This window comes from Zeus faber (assembly GCF_960531495.2).
Source record: "Zeus faber genome assembly, chromosome: 7".
In the NCBI taxonomy this organism is placed as follows: domain Eukaryota; kingdom Metazoa; phylum Chordata; class Actinopteri; order Zeiformes; family Zeidae; genus Zeus; species Zeus faber.
In genome coordinates, this window is record NC_137203.1 from 21,631,307 (window position 1) to 21,652,520 (window position 21,214).

Below are 21,214 nucleotides of genomic sequence, written 5' to 3' on the forward strand. Positions count from 1 at the left end.
TCTTCATTTGTAATTTTTATCTCAAACATCAAATACATTCTTTTCTTGAGACGGGAACAATTTTAACAAAGGTTAAATATATTGTTATCAGAGTAAACATTCCACTTAAAAAAAACATACATAGTTCTCTGACAATCTACAAATCATAGCAATGAATACCTAAATAAACCTTAAAAATAAAAAACAATATTTGTTTACATTACTTTAAATTATATAACAAGTGCTGTATTGACTCTAATTACAGCTGGTGAGACTATACTGTAGGTTCATGTCACTGACAACAGTACTACCTTAAGACAGAATAATGTGTAATAATGGTGTTCTTAATCAGCTTTAAAAGCATACGTAAAGTCAAACTCTGGAATCTGTATAATATTCTACACCACTTCATCCAGTGTTGGCCACTGATGCTGACCTAAAGTCAGTGTTTCCCCAGCAACAGTTAAAGCGAGAAAAGGCCAAGCAGGCTGCTGGAAACACGTCTGAAGTCGTATGTGTTTGTTGGTTTTTTGTGTTTTTAAGCCTGAGTCAGAGGTTGCATCCTGGTTTCATCGTCCTCCTGCTAATTCCCCGGACGCTCTTCTTCCCCGCCAGTTCCGCGGCCGTCCGAGCCCCTCCTCAAATCTGAACGGAAACATCAGTCGGAGAACATGTCGCTCCAATAACACCGTCATTACCACAAGAAAGAGAATACTGACAGGCCTGGGAGGAAGTCCGTGCATCCCCGCATGAATTATTTGGTTTGATTTGATAGGGAAATCTTGGAGAGGACACAAGAAAGAAAGAGGAAGAGGAAACAACAAGGCACCTTTGAAATACCAAAACAAGTCGTGCCCAAATGTTTGTGCTAGTGTGTGTGTGTGTGTGTGTGTGTGTGTGTGTGTGTGTGTGTGTGTGTGTGTGTGTGTGTGTGTGTGTGTGTGTGTGTGTGTGTTTGCTGGGCTTGTTTGTTTTCGTGCACAGCTTCTTTTTTTCCCGAGCATTTATCCTCTAGATGCCAGTGTCATGTCTACCCAGAGAAATTAATTAATAGCTAATCAAAGCTAATGTCTCAGCAGCGCATCGCCAGCACAAAGACATGATTAATATGTAATCAAAGGCCGCGCGGCACAACGCGCGAAGCGGGGCCCACCCCCGCGCCGTGCACGTTCCTGTTGTCGTAGAAATGAGCGAGTGCTCGTGGCTTAATTAGCAGGCTACGGCTACCTGTTGTCTTCATTTGAAGATGTCAGGGATTTATCTTGGAGCCAACGTCGGTCTCCCGAGTGACGACACAGAGGTGACATAGAAAGGCATGCGCGCCCACTCAGACACACGCACACACACACGTGCGCTTTGTGTAATAGTGAAAACAAAGACACGCGCACAAAGAAAAGAGGTTACAAGTATAGGACAAATACAATGTGTACATTATCTCCGCGTTTCAACGATGAGAACCACCGTTCAAAACGTGATTCAGCTCAGGCAAAATATTGGAAGTGTGTGACCAACACACTTAAAGTACAAAATGACAACAACCAGAACAAGAAGATATTTTGAGATTTTTTTGCATTATTTTGATTCCTTAAACCAAGTCGACCAAATCAAGTTAACACAGCTCATTTCATTCATTAGTTTATATATTTAATGAAAGTTAAGTCGGGTTGGGAGCGGAGGAAGTGACGTATGCATTCTCATGCATTGCACATTTTAGCGGGGACATCGGGTTTATTTTTTCCCACCCTTTTCACCGCATTTAAATTATTATTTCATTTGGGTGCGCATGAAGAGCGTTTCTTGATCACTCCAAAAATGGCTGCCTGCTTCCGTTTACAATGTAAAATGTAACAATGCATTTGATTAAATAATCTGGGTCTGTCCTGGCCTTTATTATGATTAGGTATTACAAATACAGTGTTTAAATAGCAGTCTTGTCTAGTCTCTGTATTGCCAATGACTTCAGGCCTAAAGGCATGTGTGTTTGTGAACGTTATTTGGAAGATGTGAATGCAGCCTTGTATATGTTCCCACCTGTGAGGCCGAGTCTGTAGCAGCTGCCATTGCAGGAATGCTTCAAGAGGAAGCTGTTGATGGCAGCCTTTCCCAGGTTGTCTGGACCAAACAGCATTTCACCACTGCAGCCGCCCCCGTTTGTGCTGTTTGTGGCGGAAGAGTATTAGGGCATAATTGTGTTCATGCTAAATGTCTCAAAAAATACAATCCCTCATAACTTTCCTAGAGCCGATTATTGGTTACAGTACCTTGGGTCTTCTGCCATGATAACTGAAGGGTCCGTCAGCTCCTCTTCCACTCCTGTCAAGAACAGCAAGCATAATAACAAATGGGAAGAAGACACATGGACTCATTTACATATTGTAAAAAAAAAAAAAAAATTCCCACACATAGCAGATGTCCACCTTGTATATCCAGTACCAGAAGCTCCTTTCGGGAGTACTCATAGGTCCAGTGGGAGAAGGCCAGCAGAGTTTCCTCCAGTGAACAGCAGGGGATGATCTCCTCCCCTGTGTTGTTATTATACTTCCTGAAGTCTCCAGGCATGTATCTCTCAATGGTCAGCCACTGGCCACTCGAATGCCAAAGCACCAGAAATACATCCACAAATCTGGAAGAGAGGAAAGGTTAAATGCATCAGTGCATAAACGAAACACACCCCCCCAGCTGCAACACACACACACACACACACACACACACACACACACACACACACACACACACACACACACACACACACACACACACACACACACACACACACACACCAGACCTTGGAGACTCATACATGTCTTCTGGCTTGATCCTGTTGAAGACTTCCATCATCTTCTGGGCTGCTCTCTGCTGTTGGACCTCCTAATGAAATAAATAATTATTGATAGATAATTGCCTATTGCTTTAAACACCACAATTTCCCTCCGGGGTTGAATAAGGTATCTATCTATCTTTATTTCTAGAGTGTAGGTAGACGTTTACCCTCAAACAAAGCTGCAGCGCGGTGCTGCCGTGGAAGAGCTTCTGCCAGGTGTGGACGACTTCAGGTCTGAAGGCTTTCACCACGTACACCAAGCCGGGCTTGAGCACATCTCCTTCCGCCCACGTGCAAAGCACCCTGCTGCCCCGGCAGAGACCCCCGTCCAGGGAACCCTCCTCACTGGAGAGGGGCTGCATGATGGCTAACAGGCACTGTGGGGACCAGGAGGAGGTGGTACCTGTGTCACTGGAACTGGAAGCTGAGCCGGATCCCAGGCCGGTGCCAGAGTGGAGCTCTTCAAGGAAGTAGACACTCACCTCTTCACCCCCTGAAACGTAAAACAATGATTTATGGAGGTTATTAATTTTCTCTATCATCTGCCGATTTGAACTATTTTGACATTATGAAGGTAAGATGGCAAAGCAATAAATACATTTATATTAAAATCTATCCAAGTAGGTAATGTAAATTATACTAAAATATATATATATATATATATATATATATATATACACTACATTATTTTCTCACAGTGTAATTCATAAATGTTAGATAAACACTTCCTGTCTGGAGCTTTCACAGAGAAAGAGCGATCACAGGGAAATTTTAACACACATTTGAAAATATGCAATAGACATACATACTTTGCAGCTTCTATAAACAGGGTTCTACTGCAGTAAATGCTGAAATATCACTAAAACAATTAGCATTTGTTTTACTTCTTTTTGAACGCAAGTTCTTACTATGCCTTAAGCTGTCTAAAGCCAGCTCCAATGAATGAAGCTGAAAGCTTCTTTAAACCAACCAAGGCTCAACTTGGCCCTGACAGGCTGTGATTGGGCCACTTGGACACCCATCATATGGCCCGCCCCACAGTATATATACCATGTCACTGCCTGTCATACGTCCTCTTTGCTTATTCAGCTCTCTGCTGTTGGAAGTAAGCCCTCTTCTCGGAATTTAAGAAGGAGAAAATTAAGGAATTATTATGTTGGCTGCAGACTTAAAGACATGACCCACAGGGATACTCAGCCACTCTCAGCCAGGCCAGACACTGTCGGACCCTTTCTTCTATATCGACTGCTCGAGTTTGTCAAGTCCTTCGCCATCGGCCCGACATCTTCGGTTCCCTACCCAGTCGCCCCCGTACTGCTGAAAGGCGTACAAGCATCTTGGGGGAGGGCGAAGAGGAGGAATTGGCTCTCCCATCCTTGGGCCTTGTTTCAAGGACACGCTCCCCCTCCTCTCTACATCTCCCTCAGTATCTGTGCCAGGTGAATCAGGAGGAGATTTCCCCGCACCAGGAGTTGCAGGACTTCCACACAGCCCAGTGGGGCTGAGCCAGGTGAGGAGGCACATGGTGCTGCTCACAAACCCTCCCAGGGGCCTTTTTACCAGGAGCTGCTGCGCCTCCTGGAGCAAGCTGTGGTGACGCTGGGGATCCCTTGGGCAGACCCTGATCCCGAGGCTCTCTCCATGCTGTATTTTACAGAGGCTGGGGATCGGACCCCCCCCCAGCATCCCCTCCCAGTGCTTGAGGATTTCAGGCGTTCAGCCAGTGGTCGACAATGGACACCAGATTTGGGATACCTGGCGATGCCCCCCCCTTGGAGGAATCGGTAGCTGCCCACCTGTGACCCTTTTTCACCTAGGAAAAGCCTCAGTTGCTGTCTAAGGCCTGTCGGTTAACGGCAAATCTGGCGGAGAAATCCTACAAGGCTTGCAGAACTGCTGTAAAACATCTGCCCACTGCAGACCAACCAGGCCAGGCTCCTACGGGACCTGGAGGGGAAGACCTACATGGATCTGCCCAAAGCCACCAACTTTTGCCCCACAGTGGCCAAGGGTGCAGCGCAGGACGCAGGCCGTGTGATGGGGTTTGCGGTGGTGATGCAGGGCCACCTGTGGCTGAACCTATCTTAGATATCTGAGAAGGAGAAGACCAGGCTCCTGGATGCCCTGGTGAAGGTGTCCGGCCTGTTTGGGCCCATTGTGGCTCCATGATCGACAAGTTTGTGCGGAAACAGAAGGAGCATGACCCATTACACTGTAATATTGGAGTCATTACTCCTGTAATAATGAAGTGGATGGCAAGCCACCGGCAGCCACACTTTGGCATCCAGGTTCATGCAGGGCACACACTGGCTACGCCAGTGTTGATGACACTGAAATGGGATTTGGTTTTTGTGTTAAAAGCTTTAACAAAACCCCCATTCGAACCCCTCCAGAAGGTAGGATTCAAGTTTTTGCCGTTGAGGTCAGCACTGCTTCTGCCACTTGTCTCGGCAAAACATGAGGGAAACCTGGCTGCACTGTCCATCCACAAGTCCTGCTTGGTGTTCTCCACAGATAATCGGAGGGTTACGTTGAAACCCAATCCAGCTTTTCAGCTCAAGAACATAAAAGCGGGATTCAAATCTACCACGATTCATCTCTCTTCGTTTTCTCCTCCTCCCTTTAAGTCAGAGGACGACGAGAGGCTGCATACTCTGTGCCCTGTCTGGGCGCAATTGGTCTATGTGGAGCGCACGTTCTCCGTATACCAGTCATTACAGCTTTTTGTCTGTTATGGATCTCAGAAAATGTGGAAACCCCTGTCCAAAGATAGTCTCTCTCACTGGATAGTGGAAGCGATCTCATTAGTCTACTCTTAAAGCGCATTTGACTAGGGGTGTGGCTACCTCGTGGGCATTGTTATGAGGGGTTTCGGTCAAGGAGGTGTGCGGTGCCGGTACTTGAAAAGGACTACCCGGACCCAGGGTTTATGTTTCTGCATTTGGGGGCCTGCATAGGAGACATCAGCCTATTTCACATCCACCTTTTCTCGGAAGTAGTAAGAAGGAAGTATGACATAACCTGGCAGGGCCAAGTTGAGACTTGGTTTAAAGGGGCTTTCAGCTTTATTCAGTGGAGTTGTCTGGAGACAACTTAAGGCATAGTAAGAACTCTCATTCTTCATTCGTAAAATCAGGGTTGTAGCAAAATTCAAAGGCTTGTTGAAGGCAAACAGAGCCTACCAAGGATGGGGGCAGGAGTGAAGGGAATGGTGTGAGCCAGTCTCATCAAATTGTTTCTCTCCATTGCTGTTGAAGTCAACACAATACCATCAAAACCCAACAATTTTGATTCAACAGAAACTCAGTGAATTTGAGTCTGCATGTTCATATGAGATGAATGTGTTTAAAACAAACCCGGTTGACTTGAATCACTGTTGAGGAAGAGCATCTAAACTACTGTATTTGTTGTCAGAATACCTGAGTAGTGAGGATACAGTTCGTCTGTGAAGTGGAAGAGGGAGCTCTTGGCTGCAATGAGACAATAAAACATAAAACTAATGACAAATTCAAGAACAAATGCATGTGTTATGGAATCGGGATATGAAATACCTTCAGGGGCAATCACACTCTGTAATCTGAAAACAAAACAGAAAGCAGGAGGTATTTGCCTGTTCTGGTACATATCACATCTCTTTTATCGTGAATAGAAACTCCTACTCCATACAAAGTTGCTGACAGACTTACGAGGACTTGCAGCTTACAGATCTTGCTTTGCTGTTCCATAGGGACTGAGAGGGACTCCACACATCCTACACGCCAATAAAATGTCAGTCAATGAAAGAGCAGCAACACAGTCAGGACTCCCGCTCTAGCTATGACAGAGAGGGATCGCACCGACATTCACTTCTTTCTTTCTCTCCCATCCCTCTCTCTAAAAAATAAAAAATCTGGCTAAGTAGAAAATAAAGAGCCAGAAAAAAAGTATCTGGCACCTGCCTTACTACAAGAAAAAGAGAAAAATAATTAGAATAATAAAAATCTGGAAGATCAGTAATGGAACTAAATAACATCCAAATGTTCGTGGCCATGAACGTTAATTTGTAAGTAACTCAAAATATACCTGCTGTATAATGAATATTCATCCTGCAAAGTGGTCAATATAAAATAAAAGGAGCGGCTACGTTTAGTATGAGCATTATTACCGGACATTTTGACCTGCAACTTTGCAATTTATCTTTTTCTTTTTATAAATTTTACCAGGCAAAAAGACGGTAATTACCAGAGCCAAATATCAAGAAAGTGACATTGTGCCGTAAAGCAAAACGCACTTTTCCTGCGGTTTCGTACCCAAACACAGAAGTTACATAGGGTGCATCGGGTGGGTGGGTCGGAATGAAAAAGATGCCATTCTCCATATTACAAGTCAGTGTACCATCAAAATGATTTTAAAGCTGTATTTTCAGGTAAAAAAGTTGCATAGTGTTGCTTTAAGGAGTCTCTGAACAAGTTTCTTATAAGTGCTTATAAATGTCTTATAATCTAACAATAAATGTGTTTATGATGCTATTAAGGCTTATGTAGTCTTAACACATAATAATGTTAATATGCATCTTATAATGACGTATAAGGGCCTAATGAGCTATTCTAATCTATTGAACAGTGCCCCGCAGCAAGATTGTCCGACTTTTTTCGTGCTACAAATAACAAAATTTAAAGGAATTCATTTGAATGGGGAGATTTTCTTCGACTTTAGAAGCAGGGGGGCATGGGGAAGGATAAGGGCGTAGATATGTACACTAAACTAAAACTTATCTGACGAAAGTACGCCAGGCATTTTCAATATTAAAATGCATGGGTTTAAATTTCGCTCTACCACGAAATAAAAGCAGGATACTGGTTTTGCTTTTTCTCTATTGAATGGTCTATTAAATTCAAGGTTGGGCGAGAGTATGGATATAGGTCATACCCTCAGTATGAATTTCATTCATAGATACAATTGACCTATACATATATTTCAGCGTTTGGGCTGAAAATTTGAATGTACCCATCAGCCAATGCGGTAAACATTTCCATGGTAACAGAGAGCTCCACCAATCAGAGATATTGCTGTAACACTCAGGATTATGAGTAGTGTAGTACTTTTCCTTGAAATTGCGAATAAAACATGTTTTACTTAAAACACGGTTGATATCATACAGACTTGTGGCTTCTACAGGAGCAAAAACGAATTGTTATATACATTGCGTAATACTTACACAATTATTTATTAACGTTTGAACCCCTAACAGTAACCCTAACTCCAGCCAACCACAAAAACTACCATTCTGTGCCATTTTGTTATGCATCTTGACGCAATTGCCTCATGGGTAAGGTTTTGTCAGGTGGTAAGGTATTGTTATAAACCTAAAAAGGAAAATAAGGTGTTACTAGGGGTTCATTTGATCGGGGGATATACCCCTGTTGTCAGAATATGTAATTTGCAAAGCCATGAATTATATGATCTCCTATTGCCACTAAAACCCCTCTAAAAGTATATGTCAAGAGCTGTCCAAAACAATTTACCTAATTTTGGTAGCTCTTTTAATTACTGTGATATAGGGCTTCTAAGGTGACCTCTGGTCAGGGTTCAAGGGTCAATATCTCAGTTTAGGGTCCACTGAAATGTCTCAAACGTACATACAGTATGCTAACCTACAAGCTGATACCTTTCCAAAAAACGTGTTTGGTTTTGTTCTACGACAAAGTTAAAAATTAATTCAACCCTGTCATTGCAGTTGGGTGCCAAGTGTGGATTCCAAGAACATTCACAATCCAAATGGAATAAAATGAGATTTTATATTTACTTTATCGTTGAACAAACCAAAGTCAGACACAGTTCAATAGATCAATTCCCGTGCCTATGAGCATGAAAAAGCATGATACAATGTCATCCAACCTGCATGTGCTACCATGTGACGTGACTTGGGAGTGTGTTCACAGTGTTTCCACAAAATAACCGGGAGCAGCCTATTCAAAAGACTCTCGTCCATAAAATAGCATTTGAAAGATAAGAAGATCCTGAATATAACTTTTTGGGGAGCTCATATATACATAGCCTAATAGTTCATACTCAGCTTAGGGAAAATAGGAGAATGGTAGCTCACGAGGTAGAGCTGGTCATCTAGTAATCTAATGGTTGCTGGTTCGATCCCAGGCTCTTCCTGCTAGCATGCTGTAGTGTCCTTGAGCAAGACACTTAACCCCTGATGGCTGCGTCCGTTGGTGTTTGAATAATTGTAAGTTGCTTTGGATAAAAGCGTCTGCTAAAATGTAATGTAAGCTACAAATGTTGAAATAATTTTCCAGGACATTTGACGTTTTCCATGACTGGAAAATTAGTCAACCATTTTCCAGGTTTTCCAGGACTCGTGGGAACCCTGACAGGATACACAGAATGTTACCGTAGGTATTTAATGATGTTTAGAATTCTTACCTGATGCAAAAATACTTTCTGTGGCAACTCTGTGGCCTCGAAATCTGAAAAAAAATGGCAGCAGTCTATTCTTAAAAAGAAACAGGTAATATTTGTATTTGGTTATTGTTGCATTAATTTGCTACTCTGGTTGGTTACAAAAGCAAGGCAAGAGTTCAAAACAACTATTTCAACTATTTTGGCAAAACAACTATTTCACATCCACCTCTTCCCCAACCTCCACTTCACTTTTACTGTTTTGTTTCAGTGAAATTTCCATCTGTTAAGTAATCTGTAAACATAATTACTGCAACCATGTTGGCTCATACAATTCAAGCTACTCTTCCTATGTCAGTGAGTGTGAATAGCTACAGTACATATTTTTAACTGGGTATCATACTGAGCTGGCTGAGGCTGGTTGAAGCAGACCAAAATCCTCCCTTCAACCTCATGCTCCTTCTCCTGTGGTTGTTGGGCAAAACAGAGTGCAAGTTCACCTGCCGGCCCAGGACATGAGAAAAACTTTTACGATTTTTACATTGAAGAAACAAGTTAAAAAAAGAAGACACCCGTTTTTATTGGGTAATTTCTTCTTTATCAATTATCATCCAAGTTAAATGGTTGTCATGTATCCAACATTGTGAAATGTCAACATGCTGATTTCAAGATTTTACGACAGTGTAATTTTTGGCATGACAAGAGAAGTTTTCTCACAGTATGTGAGCAGTCTTCCATTATCGTGACTGTTTTCTTGCACTGGCCTCGTTCTCGGCTGCCAAAGAGTTGACCAAAGTCAGATGACTTGGACCATTCTGAAGGAACAAGATCCAAGGTTATAATTTAGATGCTGTGGCCACTGATGCGAAAACCGAGACCTGAATGTCCAAAAGACATGTCAGTGGACAGATTTCAACCAGGACCATTCAATCAATCAATTGTTTCAGAAACTATCAATTTGATATAAGTGCAAACATATCCAAGTACCTTGGCTTCTGCTGCATCTCAGTGAAGTGCCATCCCTCTGGCCCCTTCCACCAGGCATATTCTCATTGTTCATTGGTCCAGTCAGGGAGGGGAAGGATCCCCTCAAAGGACTCAGCGGGGCGCCGGCAAAAGCCATATTCTCCACGCTGGAAGACAGAGACCTGCATCGACTACAGGGGCGGTCCCTCCAGGTAAACGCCAACCGGTGGGTTTTCCTAGTTCTAGTCCATTGGCTGGAGGGCAAGGGCAACCTGTGTTGGCTGTTCGCCTGAAGAGAGAAGGCGGGGTTAACCAAACCTGCAGGAGTGTGATGGTGGTCGGAAAACAGAACAGCTTGGCTGGAGGCCCTGGATACATCAGGGTTGCACTGCTCATCATCATCCTCGTTCTCCTGCTTTTCCTCCTCAGCCTCTGTCTCCTTGTCTTCTTCTTCTTCCTCTTCTTCTTCTTCTTCCTCTTCCATGGAAGTCTCTCCCTGGTTCGGGTACAGGTATGGGTCGCAGGTCCACAGTCTGTGATGGGAATGCTCCGGCTCTCCGTATGCAGAGCAGTGGGACAGTTCGCAGGAGTGGCAGGGAGAGAGTTGTTGTTCTCTGAGAGAATTGTTAACCCCCCCGCCGTGGAGGTTCGGGAGAGAGCCGTGGGGCACTAACCGGTGACCTCCCAGCCACGTCTCAGCAGGACGGAGTGCACCAGTGGATGGTGTCTCCTGAGGATTAAATAAAAGAAGAATGGTTCTGCATTTAAAGAAGAGCTGTGAGGCCTTTGCTAATATTCTCTGCTAATTGTGGAGTTTAAAAACACAATTCTGGTCAGTAAGGGCCATTCATTTTTACCATTTACATTTTGTGGTTTTGGGGGTGGTGTGGCTTAAGCAGTCACAAGTGTGTCTTGGGTCTAGGTAATCGGACCCGGGATGAGTGTGGCTGTCTGCCTGTTGCTCATTAGAACAATCACCGAGCAACAGGTAAAACCCCCATCCTCACACACACACGAGTGGAGCCCTTGTCACAACATGTTTTCCATCTGCTGTAGGCCACCTCGTCCACTCTCTACAATAAAACTGGTACTTTTCAACCCCATCGCCTGTGTCTCTGTGTTGGAGGGCCTTGGAAACCCCACTCGGGTGGCGTGCAGCAGGTGAAACTGTCACACACTTCAACAATTATATACAATAAACTACTGACAGCTTTGGAAATTTAAATTGAATCAGATAAAGATATTTTAAATACCTCCGCTGCCTTTGAGTTCTCAGTGTGTCCTGGACTTCTCCTGACTCCCACATTAGCCTCCAATGTAGCCAGTCTACTTGCTGATGGCGAGGGTGGCATACTCCTGCACGTCTTGGCCGGTGCCTGTCTCATACTGACGACATCATCATACTGACGACAGCGTCCCCCGCTCCTGTGTTGGGGGGTCCAGCTGTGAGGTAGCGGCCGACAGGTCGCCGTGATTGGCGGACAGAGGGCGAACCGTGAGTCCTCCTGGTGCAGGTTGTCCGAGGCGGAGAGCACAGTGAGGGTGTCCACGGCCAGGGCCGACAGGTCCTGGAGCTTACCCAGCTGACCGTCCAAAGTACACAGGCTCTCCTGGATGAAGTGGACTCTCTCTGAGACCTCCCCAACTGTTGCGCACATCTCATCCGCCCTAGTGAGACATTGGGAAGAGAGTTGGAAAATGGTGTCCTTTTTGGTCGACTTCAGATTAAAAAAAACAAAAGGGAGAATTATCCCTAACCTCTCGGCTGTTGCTCTGATTCTATTGATCTGACTGCTTCGGACATTTTCGTTCTTCTCATGGAAGTGCACCTGTACACATTTTTCCTCAAACTCATGAAGCCTCTTTCGGTCCTCTTGACCGAGGTAAAGCTCTTCGAAAAAGGGAAGATAAGTAAAAATACATGTTTACAGAAAGCCTGTAGATTTGTTAAATAAACTCTCCAAACACAAACATAGAGAGTACTGACTGAGCCCAGTGCCTCTCCTCTCCTGCTCGGACTCCCCCCTTAGCCTCCTGTAGATGGCACTCACACCCAGGGCCACATGGCTAAGGATGATGAAGGGAGGAGGCAGCCACGGCCTGCCCTGGTAGGTCATGATGTAACGGTAGCGGTTGTACTTCCACAGTTTATTGGATATTGATGCCATGTCAAAGTAGATGTTGCTGTTTGTGAGGAAATTAAGACATAAAATGAAATAAATATTAAAGTGTAGGGTCCTTTGATAAGCCGTCAGAGGTCATACAAAGTCACTTGAAATATTGGAGAATCACTGAATTGAATGCGTTTCTGATTCAAAGGCTATTTGATCTATACAGTCATACTTGAAAAATGCAATGAGGATGTTGACCATGATGATGTACTGGAAGAACAGATAGACGGCCTGGAGGAAAGGTGTCAGGAAGGCACCAGGAGGGCACAGCTGGCTATTGGCACATGCTGTTCACACACACAAATAAATCGAAACAATATGGAAGATCTTCGCTGATGAGGATTGTGGATGATGTGGTAAATGCCAATGTACTAATATGAACGAATGATCAAATAATATACAAATCAATCAAGTTTCTCAGTCTAAAATCGTTCTCGGCTTTTCAGTCACCATCTATCTCCCCAGCATAGACCTCTCCAAACATCATCCAGTAGGGTTGGAAGACCACATCTCTGGCTAGGCTCCAGGAAGGCTCCTCATCTGGAGACAGAATGGCCTTCCTGGATACCCCAAAGCTCAGAAGCACAATGGCCATCATCACCACAATGAAGAACATGTTACTCGTCTGGGAAGAAGTATAAAAAGTGGAAAATCATGCAAGAAAAAAAATTGTGTGCTTTGAGAGCAAATGGAGACAGAATTATCAGATTCCATTATCAAGACTACCAAGATGATAGATTCTAAGTAACACATTTTTCTGCAGCTCAATAAATCAAGGCCTGGGTGAATACAAATGTATGGTCTACGACTACATTACTACATTACGACTACATACGTTTTATCAACATTCGAAGAGGCCATGGTAATAATAACATAATCCACTCAAACACATAGCTGGTCATGGAATATCTTTCACCTAACGTTGACTATAAGCCACTATTACAGATTTCCAACAGACCATCTTGGTGATCATGGTGAGGTATGGCCCAGCGTGTTGGTTGACAGCCAGCAGGTCCATCACCCTCACGAACCAGAAGATTATGTCCAGACAGTAGATGATGCGCCCGGCCGTCCGGTAGGGGTTTGCATGCCAACGCATCACCAGTCCAGTGAGAAAGAGGAGGATGGCGATGAAGTCAGACCCGTTCCAGTACTCTGAGAACCAAATCTTCAGTTTCTGACTCAGCTTTGGTGGCTCTGACATCAGCACCTAACAGACAGACAGACAGGTGATTGCTTTTGTATCGTGAAGTAATAAAGTGAAATGGATATTTATTCTATTTAAATGTTTTTATATATCTATTATATATTAGAATTCAAGGGCTTTTTAATGATTTATCCACATTGTATTTTATGACTTCAAATACACCAAAACATGAAAAAAGTAACAAATAGGCGATGCATAATACATCTATCAGTTAAACACACTCTCTCTCTCCCTCTCTCTCTCTCTAACCTCTCTGGTTTTCTCCACTGCGGTGGACAGGATATAGGCTATGACAAGCCATTCTGGAAAGCTGGGAACATCTTCCATCTTTACGAGGACGGTGTAAGAAAACAGCATCAGGAAGAACAGGTAAGAAATCTACAAGGGGGGAGGGAGAGAGAAGAGGTATAGAATGAGAACAGTGAAGAATATTAGTAAGAAAGGTAAAGAGTTTCTTGTATCAAAGAATTTCACTCAGCATGGAAAACATTAAACAGAAGATTGATAAACAGCAACAGATAGAACCATGTGGCGCCACCTACTGTGTGGAACCAAAACTTGACAACAGGAGCGGTGTAGAACTCATAGAGCCGTCTGATCCAGAAGAGGACGTGCTTTCGGACGGAGGAGACAGTATTTAATAGTTGGCCAAGGCATGTGTTGTACCAGGACAGGTCTCTCTCTGCATCCTGCTCAACCTGTAGAATTGAGTATAAGTAAATAGAACAGAATACATAGAACACAATAGAACACAGCAGAAACATAGATCTACCACTAGAGCTTCACCTCGTTTTCAGCATCCGTGTTGGCTGTCCCTGGCTTCTCAGGGTCCAGTCCGAAGAGGTGCGCCTCGTGAGTCTGGGGAACGTGGCACATCTCAGCCTGGCTTTTAAACTCCAGTAGCAGGATGGCAGGAGGAAGCAGGAGACTCAGGATGATCTGATCAGAGGATGAAACCTCTTTACTGCCTGGGTACCAGGTTATTGGTTCCTCAAATAATACACCAAGAATTTCACCTGGCGAAGTCTTATACAATCCGGTACCTTCAAGAACGAGTTCTTCCTCATGTTGATCGAGCCAGTCCAGACATCGGTCAGCAGGGTCTGCGTGCAGGAGTGGGAGACAAATGGCCTGAGACCGGAGGAAACGGCCATCTGCAAACAGGTAAAGTGGCTCCACGCCTTCATCTCTGAGGTCAGCAACTTCATCGCCATCTGCTCGCTCTGGTGGAACGCACAGTCCAGCACGTCCACCGCAAGTTGTCCAAACTCACTGAGAGAGAAATAGAGGAGGGGGAATAAAACAAAATTGTTAACTCTATTCGCCGGCAAAAGATTTTCAAAAAGATAAATCATTGCACAAACAATTAAGTTCCACACACTCACAGTGAGTATGCTGTGAGCTGCTCTGCAGCGCTGTCGTCCATGCTGCTCTGCCGGGCTTCGTGGGCCATGGAGCGGTACATCTTGCAGGCCACCGTGGCCCGCGCCAACGCTTCCTCGCCATGGTGCCACAGGAACAGCGCCATCTGCTGCCGCCGCTGAAGCACCGCCCAGACAAACAAGTCATTGAAGTTGAAGTGCACCAACGGCACGACATCCCTCGAAGGGGTCGATATCGTCGCTTTCTGCTTTCTGGGTGATGGATCCCTCTCCTGTAATCAGAAACAAGAAGGGCAGTGGGGTGGATACAGAAAGAGCGGGGAGAGGGTGGAGTACAGTATATTAGGACTATGAACTTTAATTTCAAGACGTTGTCATTACTTATGATTGTCATAATTGGTAGTAATGAAGAATGCATGTAAGACAGAACTTCCTCTACCGACCTTGCGTTTGTAGGGCTGAGCTGTTCTGTAGAAATGCAGGCGCTGAGGACCCCTGCTCCTTGTCGGGTTCAGAGTCACTCCCCTCCGTCGTCTGGATAGAGAGCCGGAATTGTCCAGACCCCGTTCCTACAAACAACACACCCAACACAGTCAGAGCTTCATGTAACACAGCATGTCAAGTTAAGAGTGTTATCGAGTGTAATATTAAGCTCTGGAGAAAAACCTCCATCATCCAGAAGATAGATAATTATACAGTTTTATACATATGTCACAAGATTTGATGACCACAGCTAATGTTCCTCTCACTTTGTCCCAGGTGTGCAGGCGGTGGTTATAGGCCGCTCTGAAGAGCTTTCGGGTGTAGGTGCTGCGGTAGGCTCCCCCTATGAGGTACTCGATCACCAGGCCCATGTCAATGATGGACAGGCGGTAACCCCTGGGCAGAGAGGTCTGCCAGCAAACGCAGAAACAACATTACATGTGATAAAACATGAACCTACAGTATATGCATATATCCACACTAACAAAAATTCAGGATGACATAATATTCAATGCCAAAATCTATGTTTGTGTGAAGTGAGCGATGTTTTTTGTTTTCATGCAAAAATATTGTTCACTGGATACATCCATAATATAATGCATAACATCTTAAAATAAACAATAGAATAGAAAATATATAATAAATATAATTTTAATTTGCCCACTTGTTTTACATCTTCAGCAAGGTGATGTATGAAACTGTCCGTCGGTCCCTGTGACTGAAAAAAAAAATATATATATAGCAAACAATTAATTACCAATAATGTAGATGAACATATACTGTAAACCACCAGCTATAGAACAATGTGAATCAAGACAATATGTTAAATGTCTGCTCTTGAAAGCTAAACTACACCATGAAGCAGCTCCTTTTTCCTTGTTTATCCTCATCCAGAGGATTAGTAACCAAGAGTAATTAATTATTAAACATGTTTTAATACTAAGGAGATAAAAGAAACAAGGGGAAAGCCGCATACTGGTGGACCACTGGCTGTGATCTCAAAACTGTTGTTAGACAACAACTGGGAAAACACCAGGAAATAAACTGCCTGGGAAATGGAGTTTTCTATTGTGCAAAACACTTACAGCGTATTATTGTGATCTCAATCAAAAGCTCAGCTTTAGTAATTGTGCTCTGAGAGCCGGGCCACTGAGGCCACTGAGGCCCCCGAACCGAACAATTGAAATTTCCTCTGTTTACATGGAAGAGAGGGAACCAAGAGGAAGGAAGAAAACGCACACAGCACAGCAAGACGTGTACATAGTGGGGTGGCAACTGCACCCCCCCCCCCTTGTTTTCTAGTTGTTTTACACATGACCAAATAAGGATGTTACGGCAGAATGGAGATGGGAGTGTGAAAAAATGGTCAGGGGAGAAGAGCCACGAGTAAACAAAGCCAACAAAGTCAATAGTAACCGTGTTGTAGAGCTCTTCCAGGCGATCCACGCTGAGGAAGCGGCTCATGGTCATGCCATTGTCGATCAACAGTTTGACAAAACCAACACGGTCCATGACAAGGGCGTTGAGCATGGCCTGCTCCAAGGAGCCCATCTGGGTATCACAGAGATCATAGAGAATGGAATTTTTACACAACATAGTTTAACCCATGATAGAAAGGAAGCTAAGTCGCACCTACCTGCCAGTGCTGTCCGTAAACCAGAATGTGTTTCTTAGCGATGTCGGCTCTGTCCCAAGCTAGCGCCATGCTCAGCTGCTCGGCTGGCCTGGCCTTGGTGCCTGTTAATCAGACCAACAAATAATCACAGAGGGTAGGGGGAATGTATAGCTCAACATATGGATTTGGGAACTATCAAAACCAAGGAGTTAAACACAAGTACCCTTCAACGTCGTTGTCAAAATGGCCGAATCTGGTGTGTGTTGGTCCTCTGATTCAGAGTCAAAGATTGTTATCTGTCGTTGTGTGAACAGGGGAAGGCATTGACATTCTCACCAAACAGGAATAACACAATTAAAATCTTCTGAAACACAGATAATATTAAGGTGGACCTATTATGCTTCTATTAACACAAGATAATATAGGTCTCTGTGGTCCCCAAAACATATTAATTTTTTTTTCTGAAAATACCACCTAGGGTGGAGCCATCCTCCTGAGGCCACAAGTTATGGGAGCCAATGGGGTTTGAGCACAAGTTCTGAGTTCTGTGAGCCAATAGAGTTTAACCATGGCTTACATGTTCCGTTCTATTTATTCTACCTTATCAGCCCACCAAAATCTATTTCTGAGCAAATTTGAGGTCAGAAATAAGCAATCTAATTGCTGAATCTTCACTCATATTAGATCTACAAGGCCTCATTTCAAAGTTTGTTCCGACCTTGGTTGCCTTGCTCCAAGCTTGTGGGACACGGACAATGCATCGGGACGCACCGCGACTCTGGGACGCACCGGGATTTTATGTTTCATGTAAACATCGGAAAATAAAATAGGATTGTATAAATAAAATATATACATCTACAACAAAAACACACTTTTTTTTAAATTGATTTTGTTTGGAGAAATGCCCAGTGGATCGGATGGCGCAAGTGATCATATAAAGAAATCGGCGACAAGCTGATGTCAACTCGTTCAGAGCGTTCGGAAGCCTCAGCATTTTGTTCACAGCGATTACGTTGTCATTATTTGACACTTTGACCACGTCTAAGATGAGCATCCGACATTGTAACATTATATTTGTGACATAAAATAAGGAAAAGCATAATAGGTCTCCTTTCACAACATACGCCACTCTACTCACAGATAGTCTGTGATCCATGCACTCCATGAGAAGAGCGTACAGGTGAGAGGCTTCAGTCCCTTCTATTCCAAAAACATTTCCAATCTTAACAAGAAAGTCCTCTTCAAGGTCGGCATCCAGCTGCCTGGAACATATTGTACATTGCAGACATGAGAAATGAGAATCTGCAGAATCACGCTTGATTTACTATGACACACACATACCTGTCCATAGCGGTATGTTTGTGCAAGAAGGCGAGCAGGTCTGCAGCCTTGCCTGATCCTTCAAAGACGAGGACCGGTACAGGGGGAACACTGCTGACATAGTCCAACACTATGGACACCGTGCCAGGACCCCCTTCCACAACCACACACACCACGGGAACTCCATGGCTCAGCCCTAGCAGATAGGACAGGACAGAGGTATACCCATTAATTGTCTGTGATCGTCCGATCCCTCTCGTTTCATCTGTTTAACAGTGGTTCTATTTGTCACCCATCAACTCACTGGGGTGTATTTTCTGCAGCTGGATGTGTTTCTCCAGCCTCCTCCTAAAGCCCTGCTGGCAGCCATATTTTCCCAGGGTTCCATCGTCCACCAACAGGAAGTGAGAGTGGAAACTGTTCATACAGGCCCTTTTACTCAGCGGATTTCCTAGCTGCTGGTAGGGCCTTAATACCTGCGGACAAGGGAGACTTATTAGTTGAAAGGGTTTTATTTTTTTTTATTATTTTGTTCGGTTGATTTCTGTTTAGGATCTCTAAACATCTAAAACCAGGTTGAAACTTAAGTTGTTGGCACTCACATCCCGGCCAATAAGGTCATTGTTGTTCTCAATCAGCCCCCAGGGTGTGACCCCCACTGTGTTCCTCTTCCTCAGGTCATGGCTCCCAAAGGTCTTCACTGCCTCGCCCACATATTTAGACACACCTGGACAGGTTGTTAAAAAAAGGACTATAAATTGTGTAATTAATGTTTTGATTAACGCCAAATAACCTGATTAAGGATGCCTTTGACCTGCTGATGCAGACTTTAAGAAATACCTGGCCCAAGCAATTGAGACAGAAGTCCTTCGCATATGACCTACCAGAGTTGATTCCATCGGTGAGTATCCACGCTCCCGTGCTGAGGGCTGCGGTGATCAGCCCCTTACTGAAGGCCTGTTGGATTTTCGGTGGCAAGATGAAATTCTCTGAACCACCTTGAATGGTGATCAGCAGCTTGGGTCTCTCCATCTGCCACTCCCTCAGCATCAGCTGGAATACGGCATCTGGTTTGGAGTCAACTGCCGCACGGACATACTGGCGAGGACATAAATGCAGATTCACTTTGTGGAACCCTGACCCTAACCTTAATAGAAAAATGTCAATAGCAGAGTTTCCTGCCTCGAGAATGTAAATGCTGAAAAGCATTTGTGCATTGATATATATTATTCGTAAAAGACCTTTGCTCGGCAGGCCCGTGCAGCGCTGTCTTGGAAGTCGATGGTCCCATAGGCATTGGTGGGACTGGCACTGGTGTGGCGCTCTGTCGACCAGTCGTTCTCTGCGTCCTGTCCGGGTCCAGGAAAGATGGACATGGGGCGGCAGGCATCTTGCCAAGAGTGTTCCCCGATCAGACGACCACAGCAACATCTAGGTGACGGAAAGAGAGCTGGGTGAAAGGGGGAAGAAATAAAGAGGTGGCGGTAAGATCTGAAAGATGCAGAGTTGGAGAGTGACTTCTGAGCACCGGTCTTCAGCCCCAACAGTGCAGGAAGGCTGCATTTTATTATATAAATTCCGCTTTTCGACTATTCTCAATTGTCCCAATGTGTTTTAAATTGAATTTACATCAATTTAAGTCACAAATATATGCTTATAAATAACTATGTTCAAATTCCATTTTGACCAGCTATTGAAATCCCATCGCAAAAGAGGAAGAATGAAAGCACGTTATTTTTGGGAGTTTCTATAATGATATTTCAGACTGTATTCTATATTGTTGTATCTGATAGGATAGGATGGTTTTCACAAATGCCCCTACAGACACATTCCCACACATAGCGTACAAGCGATAAGTAAATCATACCGTATCAGGTTTTGACATACGTGACATACTGGAACGCATCTGGAATAAACAGGATGTAAAACATTAGAAAAACAAAACAACACCATTCGGGAATGTTCTCGAATATTCCCGTTCTTGAAACGCTGCTGACTAATACAGTAAGATAATAGGGAATATGCTGTGAACTAGTCCGTATGAAATGTTCACGTATTATGTTGTTTGTTAGTTTGTTTAGTTCGTTGGTAGTTTGTTTTCTTGTAAATGGTCCACATGAGGCTCCGGTTTACCTGTGTAGGTCCCGGGTGGAAGGGATAAAATTCACACACTCCCTCTTGGAGAATGTTTCTTCAATCCAAGCCCTGCGTGACTGAAATAAGAAGAGAAAAGAGAAACAGTCACACGGTAGACGACACAAAGCATTGTCTAAAGTTGTTTCAAACTCAGAATGATCAGTAAATCTAGTCTTTAAAAAAATAAACTGATATTTTTTATCAGGGACCTTATCAGTGAAGCTCATTGCGGTGCATATTAGCGTTAATCATTACACCGCGTTAGGTCCTGAGATGTTTCTCTCCCAGGCTGAACAGGCTGCTTTCCTCTGCCCTGCACCTACAACAACGTAGCTCCCTGGCCGAATCAAACAACAATGGCCTCACCGGCTGCAAAGTTGTTCCCAGGAAAACACACAAATATGTACTTCCTGAGATAACTGGCCTGGGGGCTGGAGCCGGCCCGTTCTGGGAAGCACGACGTCACCAGCGATGGGCAGTCATATCTGGGAAATCCACCCCGGTGGGTTACAGAAGACAAAGGACTGCGGGTTGAGCCCCAGCGCCGGCCCGGAGAAGAACACACTGCCGGGGCCAGTGCCGGGGCCCGGCCATCCAGCTTGGTTTCGTCGTGCGCGTTGCTGAAAAAGTATTACGGGAGAGCCGCCTAGCGCGAACGTATTCGTTTCCTAGACAAGCACATTGGAATTAGTTCGGAAACTCCACATCATCATGTTCCCCGACCTGGATACTGATATGGTTGTG

At 44.3% G+C, this 21,214-nt stretch overlaps 1 protein-coding gene across 1 annotated transcript; it reads right to left on the bottom strand.

The window, feature by feature from the left end:
- Positions 1-20,808, bottom strand: trpm6 (transient receptor potential cation channel, subfamily M, member 6). The gene is made up of 40 exons (XM_080004633.1): positions 20,680-20,808; positions 20,468-20,547; positions 20,202-20,240; positions 19,576-19,765; positions 19,219-19,432; positions 18,937-19,061; positions 18,639-18,810; positions 18,356-18,530; positions 18,153-18,276; positions 17,238-17,310; positions 17,036-17,136; positions 16,816-16,950; positions 16,064-16,117; positions 15,666-15,809; positions 15,360-15,485; positions 14,920-15,188; positions 14,578-14,806; positions 14,321-14,473; positions 14,077-14,232; positions 13,784-13,912; positions 13,286-13,537; positions 12,778-12,952; positions 12,500-12,614; positions 12,144-12,340; positions 11,915-12,047; positions 11,410-11,824; positions 10,178-10,886; positions 9,908-10,005; positions 9,594-9,690; positions 9,215-9,258; positions 6,487-6,551; positions 6,352-6,377; positions 6,220-6,270; positions 5,983-6,048; positions 2,968-3,293; positions 2,765-2,847; positions 2,397-2,602; positions 2,241-2,292; positions 2,011-2,135; positions 1-624 (listed from the first exon to the last, which is right to left on the bottom strand). Exons 1-40 carry the CDS (start codon positions 20,695-20,697, stop codon positions 563-565), a joined length of 6,003 nt encoding a protein of 2,000 aa, XP_079860759.1. The 5' UTR covers positions 20,698-20,808; the 3' UTR covers positions 1-562.
- Between the last annotated feature and the right edge of the window lie 406 nt (positions 20,809-21,214).